At 38.5% G+C, this 22,988-nt stretch overlaps 1 protein-coding gene across 5 annotated transcripts in view; it reads right to left on the bottom strand.

Annotated features, from left to right (window-relative positions):
• Nucleotides 1-22,988, bottom strand: part of PKIB (cAMP-dependent protein kinase inhibitor beta) — a 78,775-nt gene that overhangs the window by 8,793 nt on the left and 46,994 nt on the right. Inside the window, exons 1-2 of one of the 5 annotated variants that reach the window (XM_036024637.1) lie at nucleotides 10,899-11,489; nucleotides 8,070-8,174 (exon numbers count right to left, since the gene is read on the bottom strand). The exons of 2 other annotated variants lie outside the window; for them this stretch is intronic. In XM_036024637.1, the coding sequence (XP_035880530.1) occupies nucleotides 8,070-8,154 (85 nt within the window). In that variant the 5' untranslated portion in view covers nucleotides 8,155-8,174; nucleotides 10,899-11,489. Of the gene's footprint in view, nucleotides 1-8,069; nucleotides 8,175-10,898; nucleotides 11,491-22,988 lie in introns of those variants that run through there. 2 more of the 5 variants (XM_036024641.1, XM_036024639.1) reach the window with 2 other exon arrangements.

Below are 22,988 nucleotides of genomic sequence, written 5' to 3'. Positions count from 1 at the left end.
AATCACTAGTCAACTCCCAGTGGGCTCAAAAGAGCCTGTAATGAAAAACATATGTTATAAAAGCACACTTTTAAACAAATAGGTTTTGCAAGTTATTTTCTTCCCAACTGAGGACACTCCATACTTTTAGCTCACACTCATTCTTTTCTGAAACTTTTTTTTAAAAGATTGTATTTATTTATTTTTAGAGAGAGACGAAGGGAGGGAGAAAGAGAGGGAGAGAAACAACTATGTGTGGTCGCTTCTCATGAGACCCCAACCCGGGACCTGGCCCTGCAACCAAGACATGTGCCCTGACTAGGAATGAACCGGCTACACTTTGGTTCACAGTCTGGTGTTCAGTCCACTGAGCACCAGCCAGGACTGTTTTCTGAAGCTGCTTTACTTGATTCCAAACCTGCAAGGAGGTGGATACCTCTTTTCTACTCTCTGGATCCACAGCACTTGCCCCATCTCCCACAATGAAACCACTACTTATTCTACATGTAAGACATGAAATAAACTTCTTACCCTCTAAAGTAGTTCTTTGGGGGTATGAGTCAGGCTATCTGAAAAGACACTTAAAATAACAAAGAAGGAAGCACATGCATTTTGGAAAGTCAGTGTTCTTCCTTGCCAAAAGGCAGAGAGAAAAAGATACCGATACACACTGGTTTTAGCTGATAACTATCTCTCCAGCTTTTAATACCTTAATACCTTATGCCAGAGTTCTTTAGCCCTCTGCCTACAGATCATTCTTTTGTATGACTGTTTAGAACATACAAACCTCTTCCAAACAAAGAACTATAACAATTGCCTCTTAATATGGACCAAGAGAAAGTTATTTTGTCCAGTCAACATTTATTGAGCTCCTACTGAATTATTAAGTACCAGGCCTTTCGCTAGGCCCACAAGCTACGAAGAGGGACCCCCGGTCTGGTGAGATCAAACACATTCTGATCTTTTCAGTGACATTTCCTGAACTCAACTCCTGTTCTTTGCAAATAAAGTAAAATTATCCACTCCAAAATGTGAATCTTTTAATATATCTCTTATTCACTTAAGTATCAAGAGCATTCTAGGCTAACTAGAGCTTACATGGAATGTGTGTACATGTATAAAAAATGTGTTTTTAACTTAGAGACCTTCCTCTTCTTTGAAATTCCTCTGTATAAGGCATTGGTGTGGTTCGGGTCTATGCCAAGGGAGAGTCTACCTCTTGTCTATTGACACATATACTTTTTTCATGCTTAGGTTCTTGCCTGATAATGACTTACACAGACTCTTCAACACATCATGGTGGACCTACGGAGGCAATTTTCATCACAGAAAAATGTTGGTACCTTAAACCTGTAAAGTTCAAAATGAAAACCCAGTTGATTTTCCTATAATTTTTCAGGTAAAATAATGAGCAAATCCAAATACTTACCTTCCCAACACAATGACACTGGTTATACTAAGATACCATCACTCAGAATGATACTATGCACTGATATGATGTAGACAAAACAGATTAACTGTATTAATCCATGGAACCCCCTTGAATGTGGGGGACACGTTTAACTGGTCATCCTACTCTCCTTAGTTTCCTGCTGGAAAAACTTCTTTAATACATTAAGGATTGTTGGCATTTAGGTTGACAGGGCTTCTCTTGACCCCCTGCAACTTCCCAAAAGGACCATAAAACTTTGCCCATTATTGCAGGAATTGAAATTTAAAATGACCTTACAGTGCAACCTCTCTGACCCTAATACTTAAGTAATGTTAAGTAGTAATTGACGCCAACTCTGTGCAAAACACTGTGCTAGTTTCTGTGGAATTAGCCACAATAAGAAAGGACTTCCCCTGCCTCAGCTGAGAACTGGGAAGACTGTGGGCCAGGCAGCTACTCACATACACAGAGGAGAGGCTGGTTAATTGCAGGAGAAAACGGGCAGGACTGCCCAGGGAACATAGCACTAGAGGGGTGGTTCCAGAGGAGGAGTAAGCAAACTCCAGGGAGAGACTGCTCTCAGACCATCCGTGGCTCATCTTTGCCCTCTTCCAACAATTTTGGACACAAGTGTTCCTAAATTTCAAAAGGAGCACAAAGACTCTCCAAGCTCACAAAAGCCCAAGGGCTATTTTTGCACTAGTGAGACAATGATACAATTTTGAGGTTCATGTGATGTGCTTGCACCCCTCCCATCTCATAATGAACACAGCCTGTGTGTGCAGGGGGCTTTAAATGCCTGAGAAGTCAGTTCCTTTTTTAATGAGACTGTGGTTTTAAAGTGACATCAATAGGAAGAAGAAAAGGAGAAGTTAACTATGACCAACGTGGTCCCTAGAAATGGCTCTGCCTGGTACATGGTTTTTGTATTCATATATAATATAATGTTACAATAATACTGTATTTCAAATATAACATGTTTTGAATTAAAAACTGTATGTTACAACACCATACACATTTATTATACTGTATGGTCTTAGGGGAATACTAGACTTATTGGGGTGACCACTTTGAGTTACATAAATGTCTAATCACTATTTGTGCACCTGGAACTAATATAATATTGTATGTCAAATGTAATGGAAAAACAATAATTGTTAAAAGGCTGTGTGTTCCTTTTGATCACCCATCTCTTTGTACTAGGCAGACTTCACGTTCTTTTCAAAGCCTCCTTGTGTAAGTCAGACTTGCATATGTTCAGAAGTTTTCAAGTGAAGAGTTCAAAGGAACGCTCTGAGCAATGACATTACTAAACTTCATTAATACCCCCTTTGGGATGACAGCCCTTAAATTAGTCCTGATGTGTGTTAAACTGTCTATATGGAGCAACAGAAAGTTTGGTTGAGTAAAAATGAACATTCCTGAATTGTATCCTTCATTACCTGCATTTGTGACTTACAATAAGATTTCTCTGGCAATTAAATTCCCAGTTAATAAAAGCAAGATTAATATTACCTATTTTACTTACCTTGGAACCAAACAAACCAAGAGATATATAAATGTACTTGGTTAACAACCACATAGATAAAATTTGTTTAGAAATCACTGATATTAATTTATAGGCACTATAATAGATTATCATTATAAACATCTTGTTAAACTCTAGTGTTGATGTGGCTTAAAAGCTTCTTATAGGAATTATAAAGACAAAAAGAGATTAACATTGATACATTACCAGAAACTTGATGTTCAGGAAAAAAGCGTTAAAGAAATCCTTTACAATCCCCCCCACACACACACACACACACTCATGTTCACTCACATGCAAATGCCATAATGGCTACTTTTGTGCCATGTCTGTTCCAGATGAGCCACTTGTCCTAGAAGTCCCCATGTCCCTGACACTCGTCAGAGTTTCTCCCTAATGGTGAACCTTTCCTATACTTTGAGCAAAAAAACAAAACAAACAAATAAAAAAAAAACATATTTAAGTCTTTCTTTAATAGTTAAAATGGGATTAAAATTCTCAATTTCTTCATGATGCCTGAAAAACAATTCTTAGTCATGGAATTTGTGAGAAAACTCTGCTTTCTCAGTGAGGCTCACGCTGACCGCCCCATTGGAAAAGTGTCTCCTCCTGTACTCCTGACCCCTTTGACCTTGCTCTACTTTCCCTAGGACTTAGTAGCTTTAATGCATATGACTTATTTTTACTGCACTTGCTGTCTACTGTCTGTCTCCTTCCACTAGACTGTAAGCTCCACAAAAGCAGAGGCTTCGGTAAGCTGTTAATTGGGGCAATTAAGAGACACTTCACAGAAGCTGTAGTATATGTATTAGACCTTAATATTTAGAAGGAATTTATACAGGTAAGAAAGAAAGTGAAAGGCTTACCAAGCCAGAAAAATAACTTAGGCTAAACCATTAAATTTAGAGTATAAAAGTGAGCCCCCACAAAAGGAAGAGGAAACACCTGATTGTAACAGTGTTATGTCACATAGAGTTGGAAAAATAAGTCAGACCATAGTCATAACTAGAATCCAAGTTGCAAAGAATACTAATTCAAAGAAAATGAATACTATTAAAAATGAGATTGTACTTCTTCCTGTGAGCATTGAGGAGCCATACAAATTTTCAAGTCGTATAAAAAAGGTGTATAAAGATGAACTGTCTGAAAAGAGAACTGATGTGAAGGATAATCATTAAAAGGGTACTAAAGAGGGAAGTTTGTAACCAGATCCACTATAATGACAGTGATAAGTGGATTACAAAATTTATATGTCAAAGAACCAGACCAAGAATAGCTTCGACTTAACAAAGAGGAAAAAAAGGAGGACTTAACACTGTAAGTTGTAAAGATTCCTTATCAAGTTTTGAGGACTTGCACTTTCAAATACAAAGGACTCATTATAAAGTACTAGTTATTACATAGCATGGTATTCTTCAAGGATAGACGAGTAGAAAAATGGAATAAAATAGAGACCCCGGAAATAGACACATATGCCGTGATTTGTGACAAGAGTGAAACTGCCGATGTGCTCACTGACTATTGCTAGTGGTCTTAGAAAACCCACAGAGAGGAAACGCAGAAAGCTAGATATTGATGGGAAGATTGTCAGTCGTGGAAAAACATGGAAAGTATATTTATGACAAAATTCTAAGATTATTAAATAAATAGCTTTGAGTTACAGTATCTTCCCTTGAATTTTCTATTTAAATATTTTCATACAGAAAAGTTGAAAGAACAATGTATAACTTTCACTCAACTTCAATAATTGTTAAAAGTTTGTTAATTAATTTCTCTCTATAAACACATACACATGTACAATTTTGTTCTAACGTTTGAAGCAAGCTGTTGATGACATGATACTTCATATCCAAATATTTTAGCATGTATCTTTTAAGAACTACATTTTTCTATATATCCATATTACCATGATATGTCCATAGCATTCTTTCGGCATGCTGCAATTCAGAGATAAAAGGGACCCTTTTCTGTTTAGAAATTTCTTTGGGAGAATTACTGGTTTTTCTATGTTTGAAAAGTTCTATTTTATCCTTATTTTTGCAAGGTATATTTCTCTAGGTTTATGTTATCTTCTAAAAGCATGTCACAATATCATCCAACTTTATTCCATTTTGTTAAGAAGCTTGCTGATTGTGATGGTTAATTTCTGTGTCAATTGCCTGGGCTACAGAATGCCCAGGAATTGTTTGAACCTTGTTTGGGGTGTGGCACTGAGGGTGTCTATGGATGAGATTAACATTTGAATCAACAGACTGAGTAAAGCAGATTGCCCTAGCAAATGTGAATGGGCATCATCCAATCCACTGACTGCCTAAATAGAATAAAAAACCTATTAATGGAGAATTTGCTCTCGCTGCCTGTCTTAGAACTGGGACATTGGTCTTCCAGTGCCTTCAAACTCAGACTATATCTCCAGCTCTGTCACTTCTCAGGCCTCTAGACTCAGAACAGAATTACATTACTGACTCTCCTGAGTGTCCAGCTGCTGGCTGGAGATCTTGGGACTTCTCAATCTCCATACCTTGAACTAATCCTTATAGTAGATAAATGTACGTACTATTTGTTTTGTTTCTCTGGAGAGCTCTGAATATATTTTGGATATAATTGTCATTTTTGTGGTTTATATAGTCTTTTTTCTAGTATATTTTAAGGATTTTACAAGGTGCCTAGATACCTTTTTTTTCTTCTTAGTATCTGTTAGGATACCTAAATTTTGAGATTTTCATCAATTCTAAAAAAGTCTCAGGTGTTATTTCTTTGAGTATTACTTTCCATCCTTTTTCTGTTATTTCACTGGGAATTTCAATTAGACAAATGAGATTAATAGTCTCATTCTATTGACCAAGTCTCTCAACCTTTCTTTCACATTTTCCATCTCTTCTGTCTCTGTACTGCACTGTGCACAATGTCTTCAGAATCCATCTTTCTGTTCACTAGTTCTCTCTTCATTTGTGTCTAATCTGCTTCACTAGGTATACACCAATTTTTCATTTCTGATTGTATTTTCATTTCTAGACAATCTGGTTCTTTTTCGAGTCTGCCTCATTGTAGTATAGTATCTTATTCTTCAGTCCATACATAATTAAAATACCCTCATTTATTCTTTTCAAATATAGTAAGCCCATGTTTTTAAAGTTCATTTAATTCACACATCTGAATTCTTTATAGTCTGATTCTGCTATTGTTTCAGTAAAATCTCTCTCACAGTGGCTTATTTCCTTGCATGTTTTATGACTTTGGGTTCTGAGCTTATGTTTTTCTAAAACGTCTTTGAAGTTACCTGAGATACGAATTAAAGTGTTTTCCTCTACATAAGCATCTGGGGTCATTACCAAATTGGTTAGCTTTAAGTTCTCAACTTTACAGACTACACAGTTTCAAGCATTTGAGGTTATACTTCTGGTAACAAATGATGAGTAGTGCTTTTCCCCTCTTTTCTACCCAAGGCAAGGCTAAGACTGACAAGTATCCTTGCTGTCTTTCTTTGAAAGTTAGGACTTTGTCATGTGACCTTTGGTTGAATATGTCACTCTTCAGCAGTCTAAGTCTTATTCTGGGAACCCAATCTGATTCCCTACCTTGAGTGGGTCCTAAGTTTCCTCCCCTTGTCCCCAACACAAGATTCTTTAAAACAGAAGTTCTGAGGCATTAGGGAACTGAGGGAGCCTCTGAGTATAGCACTCACCTGCTTCTAGATTTGCATTTCTTGTTTTTCTGGGTTTATGAAGTATTCTCTAGTTATTTGCCAATACAAACATCATTTAAAAACAGTTTTGAAAATATGTTGTCCCTGCATTTAGTGCATGTGTACTAGGGCTTTTTTAGAAGGCACAGTCTTCATAGTGCCAGAAAAGAAAAGTTCTAGCTAAATTTCTATAATTTTGTATCCAAGTAATATCAGATACCCATTTTGTGCAGTCACAAAAAACATGTGCTGTAATGTAACTGTATTAATTGTTAACAGAACTTACTTTAACTCACAGAGCTCCATTTTTCCTTCACAGCAAAAAACAAGTCTCATGATTCAAGTAAATCATTCACTTCCACATTAATCCACAGGATTTATTTCCTCCGTCTGGAGTAAGGCCTAAAATTAAGGTTTAATATTACATGCTGCCCGGACAGCTAGTAAAATTGAGAGTGCTCCAAATGTTGCCTTTCCACTCTGCTCGCATAGATAAGGTACTCTAGCCAAATAACACCCTTTTTATCAAAGGGATCAGGTACAATTCCTCCTTATTCCTGAGTGGTGTTTTTTAGTTCCTTGCCAGCCTGTGTATTACTCAAACAAGCCGATTACATCCTCTTGTTGGAATCAGAGACACCATACCCCTCTTGTTACTACAGTTTGTTTCCTATAACCCTTGGTTATTTACTCTGTCCCCTGAGTACAATCCCCATGTAGCCCTGCATGAACCTATGGTGTCCTTCCTGGGTTGTGAATGTATGTGGCTAGTAAACTACTGTCGATCTCATTTGTTCAGTGTCACGTGTTGTGTGTTTAACCAACTCCACAACCCTAGGGCAGGAATCTCTTCCTCAGCAATAGGGTGAATAAGAGCCAATAAAATCTATTGGTGTCACAAACCACATGACATGCCCAGCCATGATCCATGTAATTAGCTGCTCTTGGTGAACTAGTTTTGTGATATGGTGAATGCTGCCTCAGATGGTACCACTAACTATACCAGCCTGGAGCTATGTCCTGTGTGGCATTCTGTTGTCTTTGCCAGCCATTGTTACCTCTCTTTCTATCTTAAAACCCTCTTGCCCCCAAGACAAGATTGGTTGTTATTTGATATTCCTTGGCAATCCCTGGTGCTGTCAGGTTAGCCTGTGTTTGGCAGGTGGTCTCTGAGGCCCCTACCTGTGAAGGCAGTGAAAACACAATACCTTAACCAGTCAGAGCTTCAGTCCTGCTTACCAAGGTTTAGGTTAAGTCACTGCATCTAGCCTGATGACCATCACTGGCTGCTTTGGGAAGCTATAAAGACATTGTTGGTGATCGTGCACCTTGGAACAGGACCAAAGACAGTCCTTTGTGAGGCTAATGCAAAGGAAGGAGAAAACTGCCCCACAGAGAATTAAGCATGACAATCCCCATGTTGTTTTTCACACAACGGTAGTGACCTTGCTGATCTCCTGTGCTGCTGCTTCTCTTGCTGCTGTTGCTTGCGCTCTCCTGACCCTCAAGGGTATTGAGATGCACATCCATGGTGGCCTGTGGCCCACGGGCTGATAAAAACAAAAAGGGTAGGGGGAGGAAGGAGCAGTGGGTACTTAACTACTCTCCTAATACAAAATCCACAGCCAATGCACCTAAGCTTTTTTACTTAACCCTTACCATAAATGTCAGAGATAAAATGTAGGGGAGATTATCTCCATAATTCAAATGAGATGACAAATTAAGCTTTCTAGATATTAGGAAGTTTCTCTAAATTAGAATTTAAGCCCTGTTATATGTGATTTGAAGTCATAGAATATGAATGATTTCGTTACATTGCCTCCCTTCTAGAGTCATAGATACTAATAAGTTTAGAAGATTTAAAATAGCATAGAAATACCTAGGAATAAACTTCAGGAGACCCAGAAGCCATGTAAAACCCACCCACTATGCCATTTACCATATGCATGAGTCACTTCTGCAAGGACACTTCTTTCATTGGACTACATGTTCTCCTTGGTGTTAACCAAACTCAAAACATTGCTCAATCATTTATCTAATATGAAAACTAAGTCAACTTTGAATTCCAGAAATGAACGTCATGTGATTGAAATAATATGCACAACATTGAATAGAAATTACTTTTTGTTTTCTTTATAATTCTCAGTAACTATCATATAATATACATAGACAGTATAACTACTAATCTGTGACCACACACATTCAGATGTCCTAAAATTCTCTCCCAAAGTAACACAGAAGCAAAGTCCTTTTGCTGGTGGTATAATTTCATCTCTAATTTAATATAGTTATTATCAGTTATGTTAGTTTTAATTTTCAACTAATCTGCAGTGACACAGCAATTAGCATTGAATATAGTTATTTGTTTAAGATCCTAAGTTTTTGGTTTAATTTTAGACTTATTTATTGCTGCATTTTATCTTTGCAGTACTTTGTTAAAATATGAAAATAAATTTGCACTTAAAAGAATGTCATTTTCTGATAACAAAGGAGAGAATGCCCCAAAGAATGTAGCAAAGGAAACCCAATATTACATTCCCTGGAAGTAACTGACTGTTGACTCCATTGTATTTATCATATCTTTAGTCATTTTAATACAGTAAGAAAATAAGTGTGCATTTTACTGTAAAATTTTGAACTTTCCCCTTGAAAAGCTGTAGTGTGATTTGGTGACCTTCTCCAAGTTGCCCCTAGCTATGTACATCTTGGCCCAAATGTCCTTTTAGCTCAGGAGCTGCTAAATGATCAGGCACTCGGCTTCATCCATCTGTTCTAACAGTGACCTCTCTCAATTTTTTTTTAAAATAAGCTTTGGATATTTTCTTTTTATAGCTTTGCCAACTATAATCATGTTACATCCTGACACCAGGCAGTGTAAATTAATTCCTCTTCCGTCTTATGAGCCATGCTACAGAGAAAAACTAGATTTTTCACCTTAACCCTTAATTAAAATGAAGAAAGGAGAAGACAAAAAAAGTGAGGTCTCTGGAAAAGTTTAACTCTATGTCATCCTGGAGACTAACAGAGTGATTTTAAAGCAAATTAGCTCTTCTTATGATTTAAAAAAAAAATCTTAATGGCCCTATTAGCTGTGGGTGGCTGGTCTCCACATTGCTATCTTGGTGAGGAGCATGGAGTTTTGCAGCCTTTTTAACCTGTGATTTTTTTCTCACCAGTGGCAGTAGGGTTCTTTTAGGGGAATGCTGCAAGAAAGCATGTCACACACCCATGCATGGACGCTTGTGGTGTGGCAAGTGTCATTCAGGTAGAAATGGAAGGCTGCCCCTGTGTCCCATCTCTGCCTGTCTGCCACAGAAAAACTCCAACAGTGTCTTCAGCAAGGCCAAAGCAAAGGCCAGTGTCCAGAGTTTTCTGATTCGCTGTTCTGGCACTAGGAGTCTCAGTCCCCCTCCAGGTAGTTTAGTGCTACTCCCAGCAGCCTTACTGTACCTAGGCTCTCACCTAGAGCCTGTGTTTGGAGTCCATGCAGCCATTGGCCAGTAACCTGCATAGTTACTATGGAGAGAATGCGAGAAAAGAGTGAGCATGGGTCACTGAGCCTGGGAGGCCAGGAGCTTTATAAAATAGTGAAGCAACTTCCCAAGTGTTCTCAGGCTTCTGATGGATCTGCCTTCCACTTGGAAGGCAACCAATCCATTGTTTGCCCATAGATTGATTGACATGCCTTGATGGTGGCCATTTTGGCTCCCATTGCACATGTGCTTATTGTTTTATTCCTTCCCCTACTGACCTTTGGGGTGACTGATGGTTCCCTGGGGAGCATGTGAAGCTGTAACCTCCTGGTGGAACAAGTAGGCTTATGCTTACTGTTGTTTATGGTAAACAATGTCTGATTCCCTATGCTTTCTTCCTATATTAATAGCTAGCTAATGATCAGTGGTAACAATATGACATGATTTAAGACATTTTAGCTAATTAATCACATCAAAGTGGGAAAAAGGTGAGTCTGTTCTTTCACTCCCATACTCCCCATTGATGATTAGATTAGGAAAGGGTGCATCCGTTCTGCTGGTGTGCATGGCCAGAGAGAGTATGGGGGGAGCTGGCTTTCCTTCATTAGTTTAAACCAAAATGAGCAGAGGGAAGAAAAGTGTGAAGAAATGGGAAACAATTTTAATGGAGGAGAAAAATAGAAAAAGAGGGAACAAGCGTGGATAAAGAGTCTACAATCCTATTCTAGATGAACTAAAGTAGTATTTCCTAAACTTGTCTGTTGGAACATCTATTAACAGTACAGACATCTAGTGCCTTACCTACAGCCTCCTATTCAGTGTGTATGACTCCGTATGTACTGCAAGTCCTGCAGGAGATTCTTGTTTTCTCACAAACTTGACAACAACTGAACTGGAATGAAGGTTACATAAGATTCCCCTCCATCTTTCTCTAACAACATACTGAAAAAAAATATGAAACCATAAATTATTTTGCTTCAGGGTCTAACAGTCTATATTGTCCAAAAGAATAAACTATTTGCTCATCATTTTAGTGAAGTATACCAATGCATACACACAGCCTTGGGGACCTACTCATCCAATTCAGACCTTATTAAAAATTGCCTTGTAGTAAATTAAAAATTAAATGAATCACAAAACTAACTTTGTCCAGACCTGTTCTATCAGGATATATACTGATGGTCTCGGTTATATCAGTCATCCCCTGGACTCTTTCACCTTTACTCTGATAACTGACCCTGAAGGTCATCACTAAATGAGGTTGATATGTTGTTCGCTAAACATTCTATGTGGGTGACTTGTTTTACCCCCCAAAAGAGAAGCAAGAACAAATAGGTTCTAAGTGTAGATAGTGAACAGTAGGTATTCAATGAGGACTTTCTGAATACATTTCATATCAATCTGACTGTGCAATCCACATCATTTAAAGATCCTGTCTGTGTAGATAGTAAGTTTAGTTACTGAACTTGAAAAAAAAAGAGCTGTTATTTAAGTGAATACTGTAGGTTGGCAGTGTATTGAACAAGAAAAGACTTTTCAAGTTATCCTGTCACTGTTACCCATGTCACATCGATTTTTCATTGTTATCCTTTGGATTTGATTAGTGATGTTGAAGAATGTTAGTTGAAAAATTCTCCCATAATTCACCATAAGGAACAAAAATTAAGAAAATAGTAGAAAGCTAATTCCATTAGTAATTATAGTAATAATAAAACATTACTATAATTACAGACATTTTCAAAGATCCTCAGTAGCAGGTGTAGATGAGGCGTGAAGGAAGCATGATACAATGAAAACAGCAGAAAGAATTGCTCACCAAAGCATTTTAACCATGGCAAGTGGGCCTGAGAAGCCAAAACATCCTAGATGATATTGACTAAGATCTCTCTGGGTATCTCAAAGATATCTCAAAAAGTTAACTGGGAAAAGGGCATAATTAAAAAGCTCATGTGATTAATTAATATTTGGGGGGTGTCATTTTTAGATAGATGTTCATCTGAAAAAAGTCAAAAAATTTTGAAATGCAAGTAAAACGTTTATTGGTAATAGGACATATACTGAGAATGAGTGTACAAAGGCAGTGAAGTGAGGATAGACAGCACCTGTGAGGACTGCTGCAGAGCACACTTCAGCACAATCCCACTACAGCAATGCGTTCAGCCTCTGGGGAATGGCACACCCCAGACCATTTCCTTTGCACCTTCACCATCTCCCTTCATCATCTTCTCTTGTTCCTCTCTCCAGCTCCACCCTTTCCCCTTCCACAGACCTTCCCATGCCCTCCTTCTCTTCATCCCGTCGTAACAAGCTCTTGGAAAATACAGGAGTAGACAAAAGTATGGTTAATAATAATAATAAATAATAATACAATCATAATAAATAATAATACAAAACAAACTATGTTTTGCATACTCACAGCTGTAAATCTACTTTTACCCACCCCTGAATTAATTCACTCACAGGACTATGTCTTATATGTAGCCCCCTGCAGGGAAAACTCCAGGCAAAGTCTTAACACCAAAGAAGCAAATCATTACTGGTGGGGTGGCATTTCCACAAATTAATGGAAAAGGAATTTTCCACAAATTAATGTTATTCAGAAAAGATGAGAAATTTTCCTGAATTATCAGCATTTTATCCTTTGCTCATTTTTAAGGTTGGTGGGGGTGTTGGGGTCAAACAGGCATTCCGAGTGCCACCAAGTACATAACATTGAGCAGATTTCCTAACGCCTTTGAGCCTCAGTTTCCCTAGTTCCTGTCATGTAATGTTCTCTCAATACCTAAAATATCCTTTTTTTCCATTTGCAGTGTGGACAGGGGAACCTAGATTTTTTACAGTTTTCTTTCTAATAATTAAGTAGCCTCTAGCTGTCTCTTGTTTCACCTCCCTTTCTATACACAAATCTACTTAAATAAAACTCACCTAAATTTCCCAATCATTCATCAGAAATAGCCAGGAACTAAAGAGGAAACTGGTGATCCAAGCATATTCTCATTCATTTGTAAGTATTTAAAAGCCAATTTGGACTTCTGGCCAAGATGGAGGCATAGGTAGACACAATATGCCTCGTTGCACAACCAAAATAGGGACAACAACAATTTAGAAACAGAATAACAACCAGAACTGACAGAAAATTGAACTGTATGGAAGTCAGACAACGAAGAAGTTAAAATAGACATGTTCATCCAGACCGGTAAGAGGGGCAGAGTCAGGCAGCCGGGCACAGGCCGCAGTGCAGAGAGCGTTAGGATGGGCGTAAGGCAACAGGGGCACGCAAGACCAGAGCAGGTGGACCCTTGAGTGCTCAAGCGGCAGCTGGCAGACCCCGGCCAAGGGGTGGCAACCCGCAGACCCAGCAAGGCGGCGATTATGAAGCAAGGCACTGCGCACAAACCAGGATCCCGGCGCAGGGAAATAGAGCCATGGGACATTGATTGAAAACACCTGTGGGGGTTGCGGTGCAGGGAGAGACTCCCAATCTCACCGGAGAGGTCGTTAGAAAGTCCCACGGGTGCACAAGCCCACCCACACAGGAATTGGCACCAGAGGGGCATAGTTTTCTCAGGGGAAACAGAGGAAGGAACTGAGGTCCTATGGAGAGTGGAGCAAGCACCATTGTTCCCTCTTGGACCCCGCCCCCACATACAACATCACAACCCAGCAACGGGGTGCCCTGCCCTGGTGAACACCTAAGGCTCCACCCCTCATACATAACAGGTGTGACCAGACCAAAAGAAAAACAAAGATGGCTTGAACAGAATTGAAAGCTCCAGAATCAGTACTTTAAATGACTGAGAGATAGCCAACCTATCAGATACACAGTTCAAAAGTTCAAAGCACTGGTGATCAGGATGCTCACAGAATTGGTTGTTTTGGTCACAAATTAGATGAAAAATGAAGGCTACAATAAATGAATGAAGAAAAATGCACAGGGAACCAATAGTGATGGAATGAAAGCTGGGTCTCACATCAATGGAGTAGACTAGAAGGAAGAAAAAACATACAATCAGAAAAGAATAAAGAAATAAGAATTCAAAAAAAATGAGGAGAGACTTAGGAACCTCCAGGACATCTTTAAACATTCCAACATCTGATTTATAGGGGTACCAAAAGGGGAAGAGGAAGAACAACAAGTGGAAAACTTATTTGAACAAATAATAAAGGACAACTTCCCCAATCTGGCAAAGGAAATAGACTTCCAGGAAGTCCAGGAAGCTCACAGAGTCCCCAAAGAAGTTGGACCCAAGGAGGAACACACCAAGCCACATCATAATTACATTAGCCAAGGTAAAAATGAAGGAGAGAATCCTAGAAGCAGCAAGAGAAAGGAGACAGTAACCTACAAAGGAGTTCCAATCAGACTATCAGCTGATTCTCAAAAGAGACCTTTCAGGCAAGAAGGGGCTGGGAAGAAGTATTGCAAGTCATGAAAGGCAAGGGACCTACATCCCAGATTGCTCTATCCAGCAAAGCTTTCATTTAGAATGGAAGGTCAGATAAAGTGCTTCTCAGATAAGGTCAAGTCAAAGGAGTTCATCATCACCAGGCCCTTAGTATATGAAATGTTAAAGGGACTTATCTAAGAAAAAGAAGATAAAAAACATGTATAGTAAAATGACAGCAAACTCACAATTATTAACCACACCTAAAACAAAAACAAAAAGAAACTAAGCAAACAACTAGAACAGGAACAGAACCACAGAAATGGAGATCACATGGAGGGTTAGCAACTGGAGGGGAGTGGGAGGAGGAGAGAGGGGAAAAGGTATGGAGAATAAGTAGCATAGATTGTATAGGTAGAAAATAGACAGGGAGGCAAGAGTAGTGTGGGAAATGTAGAAGCTAAAGAACTTATGGACACATGGACATGAACTAAAAGGGGGGAATGTGGGTGGGAGAGGGTGTGCAGGGTGGAGGGAATGAGGGGGGTAATGGGACAACTGTAACAGCATAATCAATAAAATATATTTAAAAATAAAAGCCAATTTGTTTCACTTTTAAGACTTATGGACTAGTGTACTTCATTACAATAACCTCAAAACTTGGAATTTCCTTAGCTAGATAGATAAAAATTACTAAAAAAAAAAACCTTACCTGCATTAAAAAGCATGAGCTCAAAGAAAAATCTAATCAATGTGTATATGATAGATGGCTCTTGTTTCTTTGAATGAAGAGTGTTCTCATTCAGGTACTCTTGTGTTACCAGGCAACTGTCCCTAGGTCTTTCAGGCTTGAAGGAGTTGACTCTTAAATCCCAGGTTACACACTCCACCTTATAGTACTTGCATTTGGGAATCTGCCAGGCAATGGCAATAATCCTACACCACAGAGTCCAGAGAGGTGAGCATTTTGGTATTTTCAGAAGCCTCTATTATGGGCATTGAAATAATAAAAAATAATACAAATATTCATTTTTTTCATTTTTTGTTTCTGTTTTTACCTATGTGTGTGTGTGTGTTGCTGTACTCAGCAAATCCTCAGTCAAGCATGGAGAGAAAGCAGAAATGCCTACCTCCTGTTAATCTGAATTGCCTCTGTATTTTAAAGTTTTATAGCCAAGGTTACAATTCTAAACGTGCTGGAAAATTGTAAATCAGAAGGCTTTCTGTAGTCTAAAACACTGTATTTCTTTGATGTATTTTTAAAATTATTTCATTTATTTATTTTTAGAGAGAGGGGAAGGGAAGGAGAAAGGAAGGGAGAGAAACATCAATCGTGTGGTTGCCTCTTGTGGGCCCCCTACTGGGGACCTGGCCCACAACCCAAGCATGTGCCCAGACTGGAAATTGAACCAACAGCCGTTTGGTTCACAGGCCTGTGCTCAACCCACTAAGCCATACCAGTCAGGGCTCTTTGATGTATTTTTAATTTAAGATAATCTAGTCCTGTCATAGCAAAATATTTCCACTGAATATTTTTATAAGCAGTTATTCTACTGAGGCCACATAGAGTAGTCACTTTACTGCTGTGTTTATGCATGAGCTAAACTCTTTTGAACCTAAGAATCTTCTCTTTTCTAAAATTCTTCCTATAACTTGCCTGCAGATTCATCTGGGAAGCACCTATTGAGTCATTCTCATCTCTATTTCTCATATACATAGTAGTAATTACAACTATGAATAGAATTTTAAATCTTCTTCAAACTGCAAATTTAAATATTTTCTGCACTATGGCATAATCTCTCTGGTTTGTTTTAGAGGTAATTTCCATCTTTTAAATTAAGAATATAGTGATGGAAACATATGATTCAGCCTAATTCTATTGCCATGTATCACTAGGGGCAACTATCACTTTGGTGACTAACTTTTCAAAACACATTTTTTTTTCCAAACACATTTTTAATGACCTGTGAGGTTCAGTAGCTGGGCAAAGGTTGTGTATTTCTGAATTTAAAAGTATGTAGTATTCATTTATTTATTTATTTATTATTTTAATTGAATGTATTGGGGTGACATTGGTTAATAAAATTATATAGGTTTTAGGTGTACAGTTCTATGATACATTATCTGTATATTTAATTGCGTGTTCACCACCCCAAGTCAAGTCTTCTTCCATCACCATTTATCACCACTTTACTATATGTTGTCACATCATAGATGGACTAGAGAGTATTATGCTAAGTGAAATAATCCAGTCAGACAAAGTACCATATGATTTCACTTATATGTGGCATCTAAAGAACAAAATAAACTACCAAACAAAATAGAAAACAGAACCATAGATATAGAGGAGATACTGACAGCTGTCAGAAGGGAGGCAGGTTGGAGAGCTGAGTGAAAAAAAGGTGAAGGGATTAAGAAAAAAAACCTCATAGGAATATTTTAATAGCCTAATTGTTAAGACTGAGATGGAATGTTTTGCAAATTCAAATGTCTATCTGCCCTTGACCACAGCATACCTAATCCAGTTTCTTTTTCCTATTTACAATTTAATGGAATTAATACAAAGTCAAACTAATCAATGTCATAAAAGACAGTCAAGAGAAAATGAAACAATTGACGATCCATAAGTAACTTACAGATATCTGAGAATTTTGGAGCTAGAAAAAACTTTAGTCATCAGCATATTAATAAATAAATAAACAAAACACACATGATTTTAAAGATAAGGAAAAGGTGACCAGATTGTTGGTTCAATAGAATACTGGTTAATTTCTGAGTCAAGTTTAAACATCGTGTTACTGGATATTTGAGTCTGTACTTATCCCACAGGAAAGGCAGTTTCTAATTATTTAAGGATAAAAATCACTTTTTAACAGATCTCTTGTGTGGACAGGGTGTATATAATTTGTTAAGGGGAAAGCCTCAGTCTCTGACGGTGGAGTGGGGGAGGGTAGACTTTCTGTCAGGCATTCATGTGCTTGGGAAGGGTTTCTGACTGTTGAGTCTGAGAGGCAGGTATGTCCATATCTTGACCTTGAGACTTGCTTAAAAGTCAATCTGTCTTCTAAAGTTTTTTGAAAAAAATCAGTCATCCCTTTGATTGGCAAAGCTGTCTTACTTAGGAGTAGATTGTTGGGGTGGAGGAGGCTTGGTTAAATGAGAATTGTACTTTATAATAATGAGATTCAGACAATAACAGTTACTTACTGTTGTAACTTAAAAGTTGTATTCACTGGAATCTGAATTTTGTAGCTGCCCGAATATAACAATCATCAACAGATACTAATTTATTTACGTGCAAGAAGGACTTTAGCCTAGATTCTAGGGAGGCAGGACAAGCTTGAAACCACCTTGCCTGTGGACAGTGGGAGAGACATGAAACAAGGTGATAGGCTGGATGCTAAAGAGAGGCAGTAGGGGACCCCTGTGCACAGGCACAATTAATGGGTACTAGTAGTAATAATGTTGAATATCCAATTCAAATTTTCCTATTTCTGCACTAAATTCTCTTAAATTTTCCTCAAGATTCTGTTAAAATTCACTATCCACCACAACCATCAGAGTTATATCTCTGCTTTGGGCTACAAAGGGAGAACCCTAAGGACAATCTTAAGGTGATATAGACTAGAGAGAGCTGCAGTGGCATCAAAAAGCTTCAGGAGACAGTAAAAGACTGAGCAGAGGGACCAGGGCATCAGACCAGAACAAGTGACAGGTAGTACTAAGGACAGATTCATGGTATCTGAGGATTCTCAGAAATACTAGGTGTGGGGAAGACAAAAAAAATATTGTACATCTTGTAATATGGAAGCCATAACTATGTTTGCTGAGATTTACGTGCAAGATGACCCCTCAAGGTTAAAGAACCAGTATTTTTTATCTATCTGTTGATTGAGAAAATATATAACAAGTGAAGTTACTATGAAATATTAAAAATTAATTATTTTACAGTAATAATCTGTATTTTAAAAATTGTAGTATATATTTTATGTGGCAGTATTTATTTAGGCAGAGTAATGGCTCTGTGGACCCCTCTAATAATTGCACAGAATCCTGGGAGACCAGGACCCTGTGTTGACAGACACTGGACTGTATCATAAATCATCACCCTAGTGGCCAGCACCCTGTCCTTTGCAACAAGCATAACTTCAACTCATAATATGCAAGCCTTCTTCCATCTACTTTTAATTCACCCCTTCCTCCATTTAGACTTATAAACAGTTCAAGATACGAAGAATTGTTTAGCATTCATCTAATTTAATTCCCTCTGCTGGCTCTTAAAGATCAGAAGACTACACAATTGTGATGATCAACATTCAGCAGACAGTTCCAGGGAGTCTCAGAATTTTTTTCTAGAAAATGAATACAAAAATCTCTCACACTGAGTTCCATTCAGCCCAGAGTCCTGGGAGTCAATAGTAAGCACTGCCAGCCCACCTTCACTTCAGGGCTTGGGCTGACACGTTAGTGGCGAGCTTTCTGAGGCCATATCCATGTCTTATTTGTTAGGCTATGAGAGAGTCACATGGCAGAGAATCATTCTTGAAGGAAAAAAAAAACAAAACAAAATATCACCCCTGAACATTCTAACTTATTTTCAGCAAGTCTAGGATGGAAAAGTCTCATTTAATTAACAAGTACAATAAAGATGTGATATTTAAAAACAAATTATAACGTATTTCCATCCTTCACTGGTATGCTGAATGATAACATATTGTTCTTTTATAGTTGCCATTTCCAAGTTTTAATTGCTTTGGTTTTAATTGGTTTTTAACCACCCCCCCCCCAAATGCCAATTCAGTAATTACCCTTATGCTGTTGGAATTAGCTTCATTTATCGAGCAAACAAAATTGACTTCAGAAAGGGAAAACAATTACAATATCATACCAAGGAAAATACTATATTATTGAGTTATTAAAAATCAATGTTGTATGTGACTGAAACTCAGTTTATTTTATAGAAATAGAATAAATGTTCTTTTCACCCTCTAAACAAGAATTTACCAAATAAATAATCAGATATAAATTAGTTGATTCTGAATCATTTTCATTCATTTATAAATTTATTAATTCACTTGGAAAATATCTAGTGTGTGACAATTAGGTACCTGGCAAAACAGTTATATAACTGCTTTTATGGAATCTAATGGGTAAGAAAGAAATATCCAGTACAAACTCCATGCATAACTACCAACTGTGGTAAGTCTGAGATGAGAAATTACAAGGTATTGTGTGAGTGTTTCAGCACCTGACTCATTGGCAATTAGAGCTGAGACACAAAAGAAGAAAGATGCTAGTAGCATAGAGACGGAAACAGAGAATTCATACAGAGGAGGACGACCGCGGACATTTCAGGAACTGAAAGAAAGACCAGTGCGGCTGAGCACAGAGAAGAAGGTAGAAAATGGCACAAGATGAAGATAGGGGCACGTCACTGAGGTGTATTAGGGAGTTGGTCTATCCTCATAGCACTGGGAAGACATTGAAGACTTTTAAGCTATGGCGATCAAAATTGAACTCATAAGATCACTTTGGCCACAATAAGTGGGATAGATTTGGACAATAAGAGTAGATTCAAGAGATGAGTTTGGCGGCAGCTGCAGTATTCCAAACGAGAGAGAATGATACATTAGAAAGTGGAGTTTATACCTTCAATTTGACACTCCATAAAGTCTAAAGTTATCTGTGTTCTGCAAGTGACCTACTTTCACAGAATTATATGTGTCAGAGCTAAAAGAAAGGTAAAGTGATATAATAGAAGGTATAGGTGCTATAAAAGGAAATACCACTGGCCTAGCACACGGGTCTGAACTTTTGGCTCCACCACTTATCGGCTGAGAGACCTTAGGCAAGGCAATAACCTCTCTGAGGCCCAGCTTTCACATCTTCTGGGGCACATAATAATACCTCCCACAGTTGAGATGATTAAATATGACAGTGTGTGATATTCTCAGCATGTAAAAGGCCAGTTAATAGTGAACAACCCTGGGAGAGGTCAGCAGTTCTCACCCACTCATGTTAGAGACCTTCATCTTCCTTTTGAAACCTGTTCTTCCTCCTGGGTTTTCTCTCACTGTACAGCACTATAATCCACCCAGGTGCACAAGTCATAAGCCCAGGAGGTATCCTTTTCCCTCACACCTCACAATCATCAAATCATATAAACTTTGTCCTCTAAATAGCTCTTCATTGATGGACCAACTGCTCTGCTCACCCTCTCTTACTATCCTAAAGTCACCAGCCTCTCTATATCTATCCTCTTCATCGATTATCCTGCCTATCTTGTTGCCTGCTAGTCCATTTTTTACACTGCCAAGCAAATCCATCATTCAGTTTTTTCACTCTCTCTCCTTATGCCAGAAAAATCACCCAGTTCCTTAATCTAACAGCATCCTACATGAGCTACACTCCGCTTACTTCCCAGGCTCACTTCCTTCATTTCTCTCTGATCTACAATTAAAAGAAACTGCTACTTACTCAACTCCAGGTTCAGGCCAATGGATAAATGCAGCACCTTCTGGCTGGAGTGCTCGCCTTCCGAAGCATCTCTTCCCCAGGACAACAACTACTCAAAACTGAAGCCTCAGTTCAGACAGCACTTTGTCAGGGAGGCATATTCCAATCACACTCCCAGCCCACCCCCTGACTGTATCCCAGTACACAGGAGGGCCTGTAACGTGAGTTTCATTGTCTGAGTAAACTGAATGCGCAGTTGAATGAGGCCTGGGGAATCTGACTGGAGTGATGATGATCACACAGGTTGGGAGTGGCAGCATGAGGAGAGGACCCAGGCCTCCTGCCATGTGCTGCATGTCTCTTTCTCTCCATCATGCTGACACCAGCCTTATAAATCTCAATTACATCCGTTCTCTTCTCTAAGCCTTAGAAACATGGTCTTCCTATGTTTCAGTATGTTATACCATGGCTGCGATTCTGGCACCCAAAACAGACCACTGTCACCTCCTTGCCAAAGCCTTCTTTGACTCCCCAAAGAAGAGGCTCAAGCTTCCTGTGGGGCCAACAGCTCCTAAAGGAGGGGAGGGAGACTGGTAATTTCCATACCAGTCTCCCTCCCCTGATACTGTGAACTTTTCTGAAACTAGGGCTCTGCTGGATTCATTTTACCCAAGACTGTTCTCAGGATGAAATAGTTCTGGATATTCATTGAACTTAATGCACTCAGAGATGAATAGTGTCCAAAAAAGGGCAACAAAAGATATAAAAATGCAAGGGTAAAAAGACAGTTCATAATGATGATAGCTCTGCCACTGAGAGACATGGAATTTGAGAGAAGGCGTGGACAACTCTGGCTAAGGAAAAGGAATGAGGAGGTGGTGGAGAAGATGGTGCCACTGCTGGAACAGGTTGCCTCTCTTAGTGAATCCTTCCACTCCACTCCTTCAGTGGACTGCTTACCTCTTTTTACCTATGGAGTTGGAAAAGAAAGAGTTCTCACTTTCAGACAGCTGGACAATTAAGTAGGCAAGCTCTTTGCCTGCCTTGAAGACTACAGCCAGCACTGAAAAAATTGTTTTCACAGGTGTTGCAGTTCTTGAAATGGCAGAATCAGAGCCAACCAATTGTAATGGAAATAGAACCTAACTGGGGGCATAAATCCAAGTGCAAGACCAGGTCTTGCCCTGTGGCCTTGGACAAATATTTGAGCCACTCTTTCTCTCTCTGTAAAGGAAGAGATTTGAAAGAGATGGTCTCTAGCAGTCCTTTCTTATTCAGGAATTCTGCAGTTTATGGGCTTGGCACTTGTAATTACTTAAAGCTGAGATACAACCAAGGGTGAGAAGACTGTCAGCCCGGTTAATGCATGCAAATGCAGATGTGCAAACACATCATTTTCACTCCTGTAAACTTGATTTGGACTAGTTGAAACACACACACATGATTTCCCCCCCTCCACATATAGTAAGCACCTTGAAAAACTTTATCAACAAAATTTACAGTGAGGCTGTAAAGCAGTAGTTTGCAAATATCAAAATCAGCCTGGCAACTTTTTGCCAACACAAGTTCCAAAGCCTGCCAAATCAGAATCTCCAAGGAGAGGCCCTAAGAATATACATACTTTACAAAGTTCCAATGTGATTTTGATAATCAACTACTGTAATTGGGGTATCATTTTTAAAGAAAAGTTGTTTTTCAAAGAGTAGTCTGTAGATCATTTTCATGTGAATTATCTAAGATGCTTGTTAAAAATATCCAGGAATATGGCTAAGGATCTGCATTTTTAACAATTATTTCAGTAATTTAATAAACACCAACTTCACTGACAGAATAGCTTATGTATATGGATAAGTAAGACTATTATGTGAACAAAATGTCAAATCTATGAAACAATAAAGAGAAAAACTTATGATTATAGCATAGGCTTATTTCATTATTGTTATTCTTATTATTTAGATTGTATTGTTTCATCATTTTATTTAAGCCCTATAACAAGTCTGTTAACACAGTAACAAAAATGCCTGGTAACACAGTGATTTTTATCCTCATT

The sequence above is a fragment of the Phyllostomus discolor genome, chromosome 4 (assembly GCF_004126475.2).
Source record: "Phyllostomus discolor isolate MPI-MPIP mPhyDis1 chromosome 4, mPhyDis1.pri.v3, whole genome shotgun sequence".
Classification (NCBI taxonomy): domain Eukaryota; kingdom Metazoa; phylum Chordata; class Mammalia; order Chiroptera; family Phyllostomidae; genus Phyllostomus; species Phyllostomus discolor.
The sequence above is the reverse complement of the archived record's forward strand: the minus strand, read 5'-3'. Positions and strand labels throughout refer to the sequence as shown.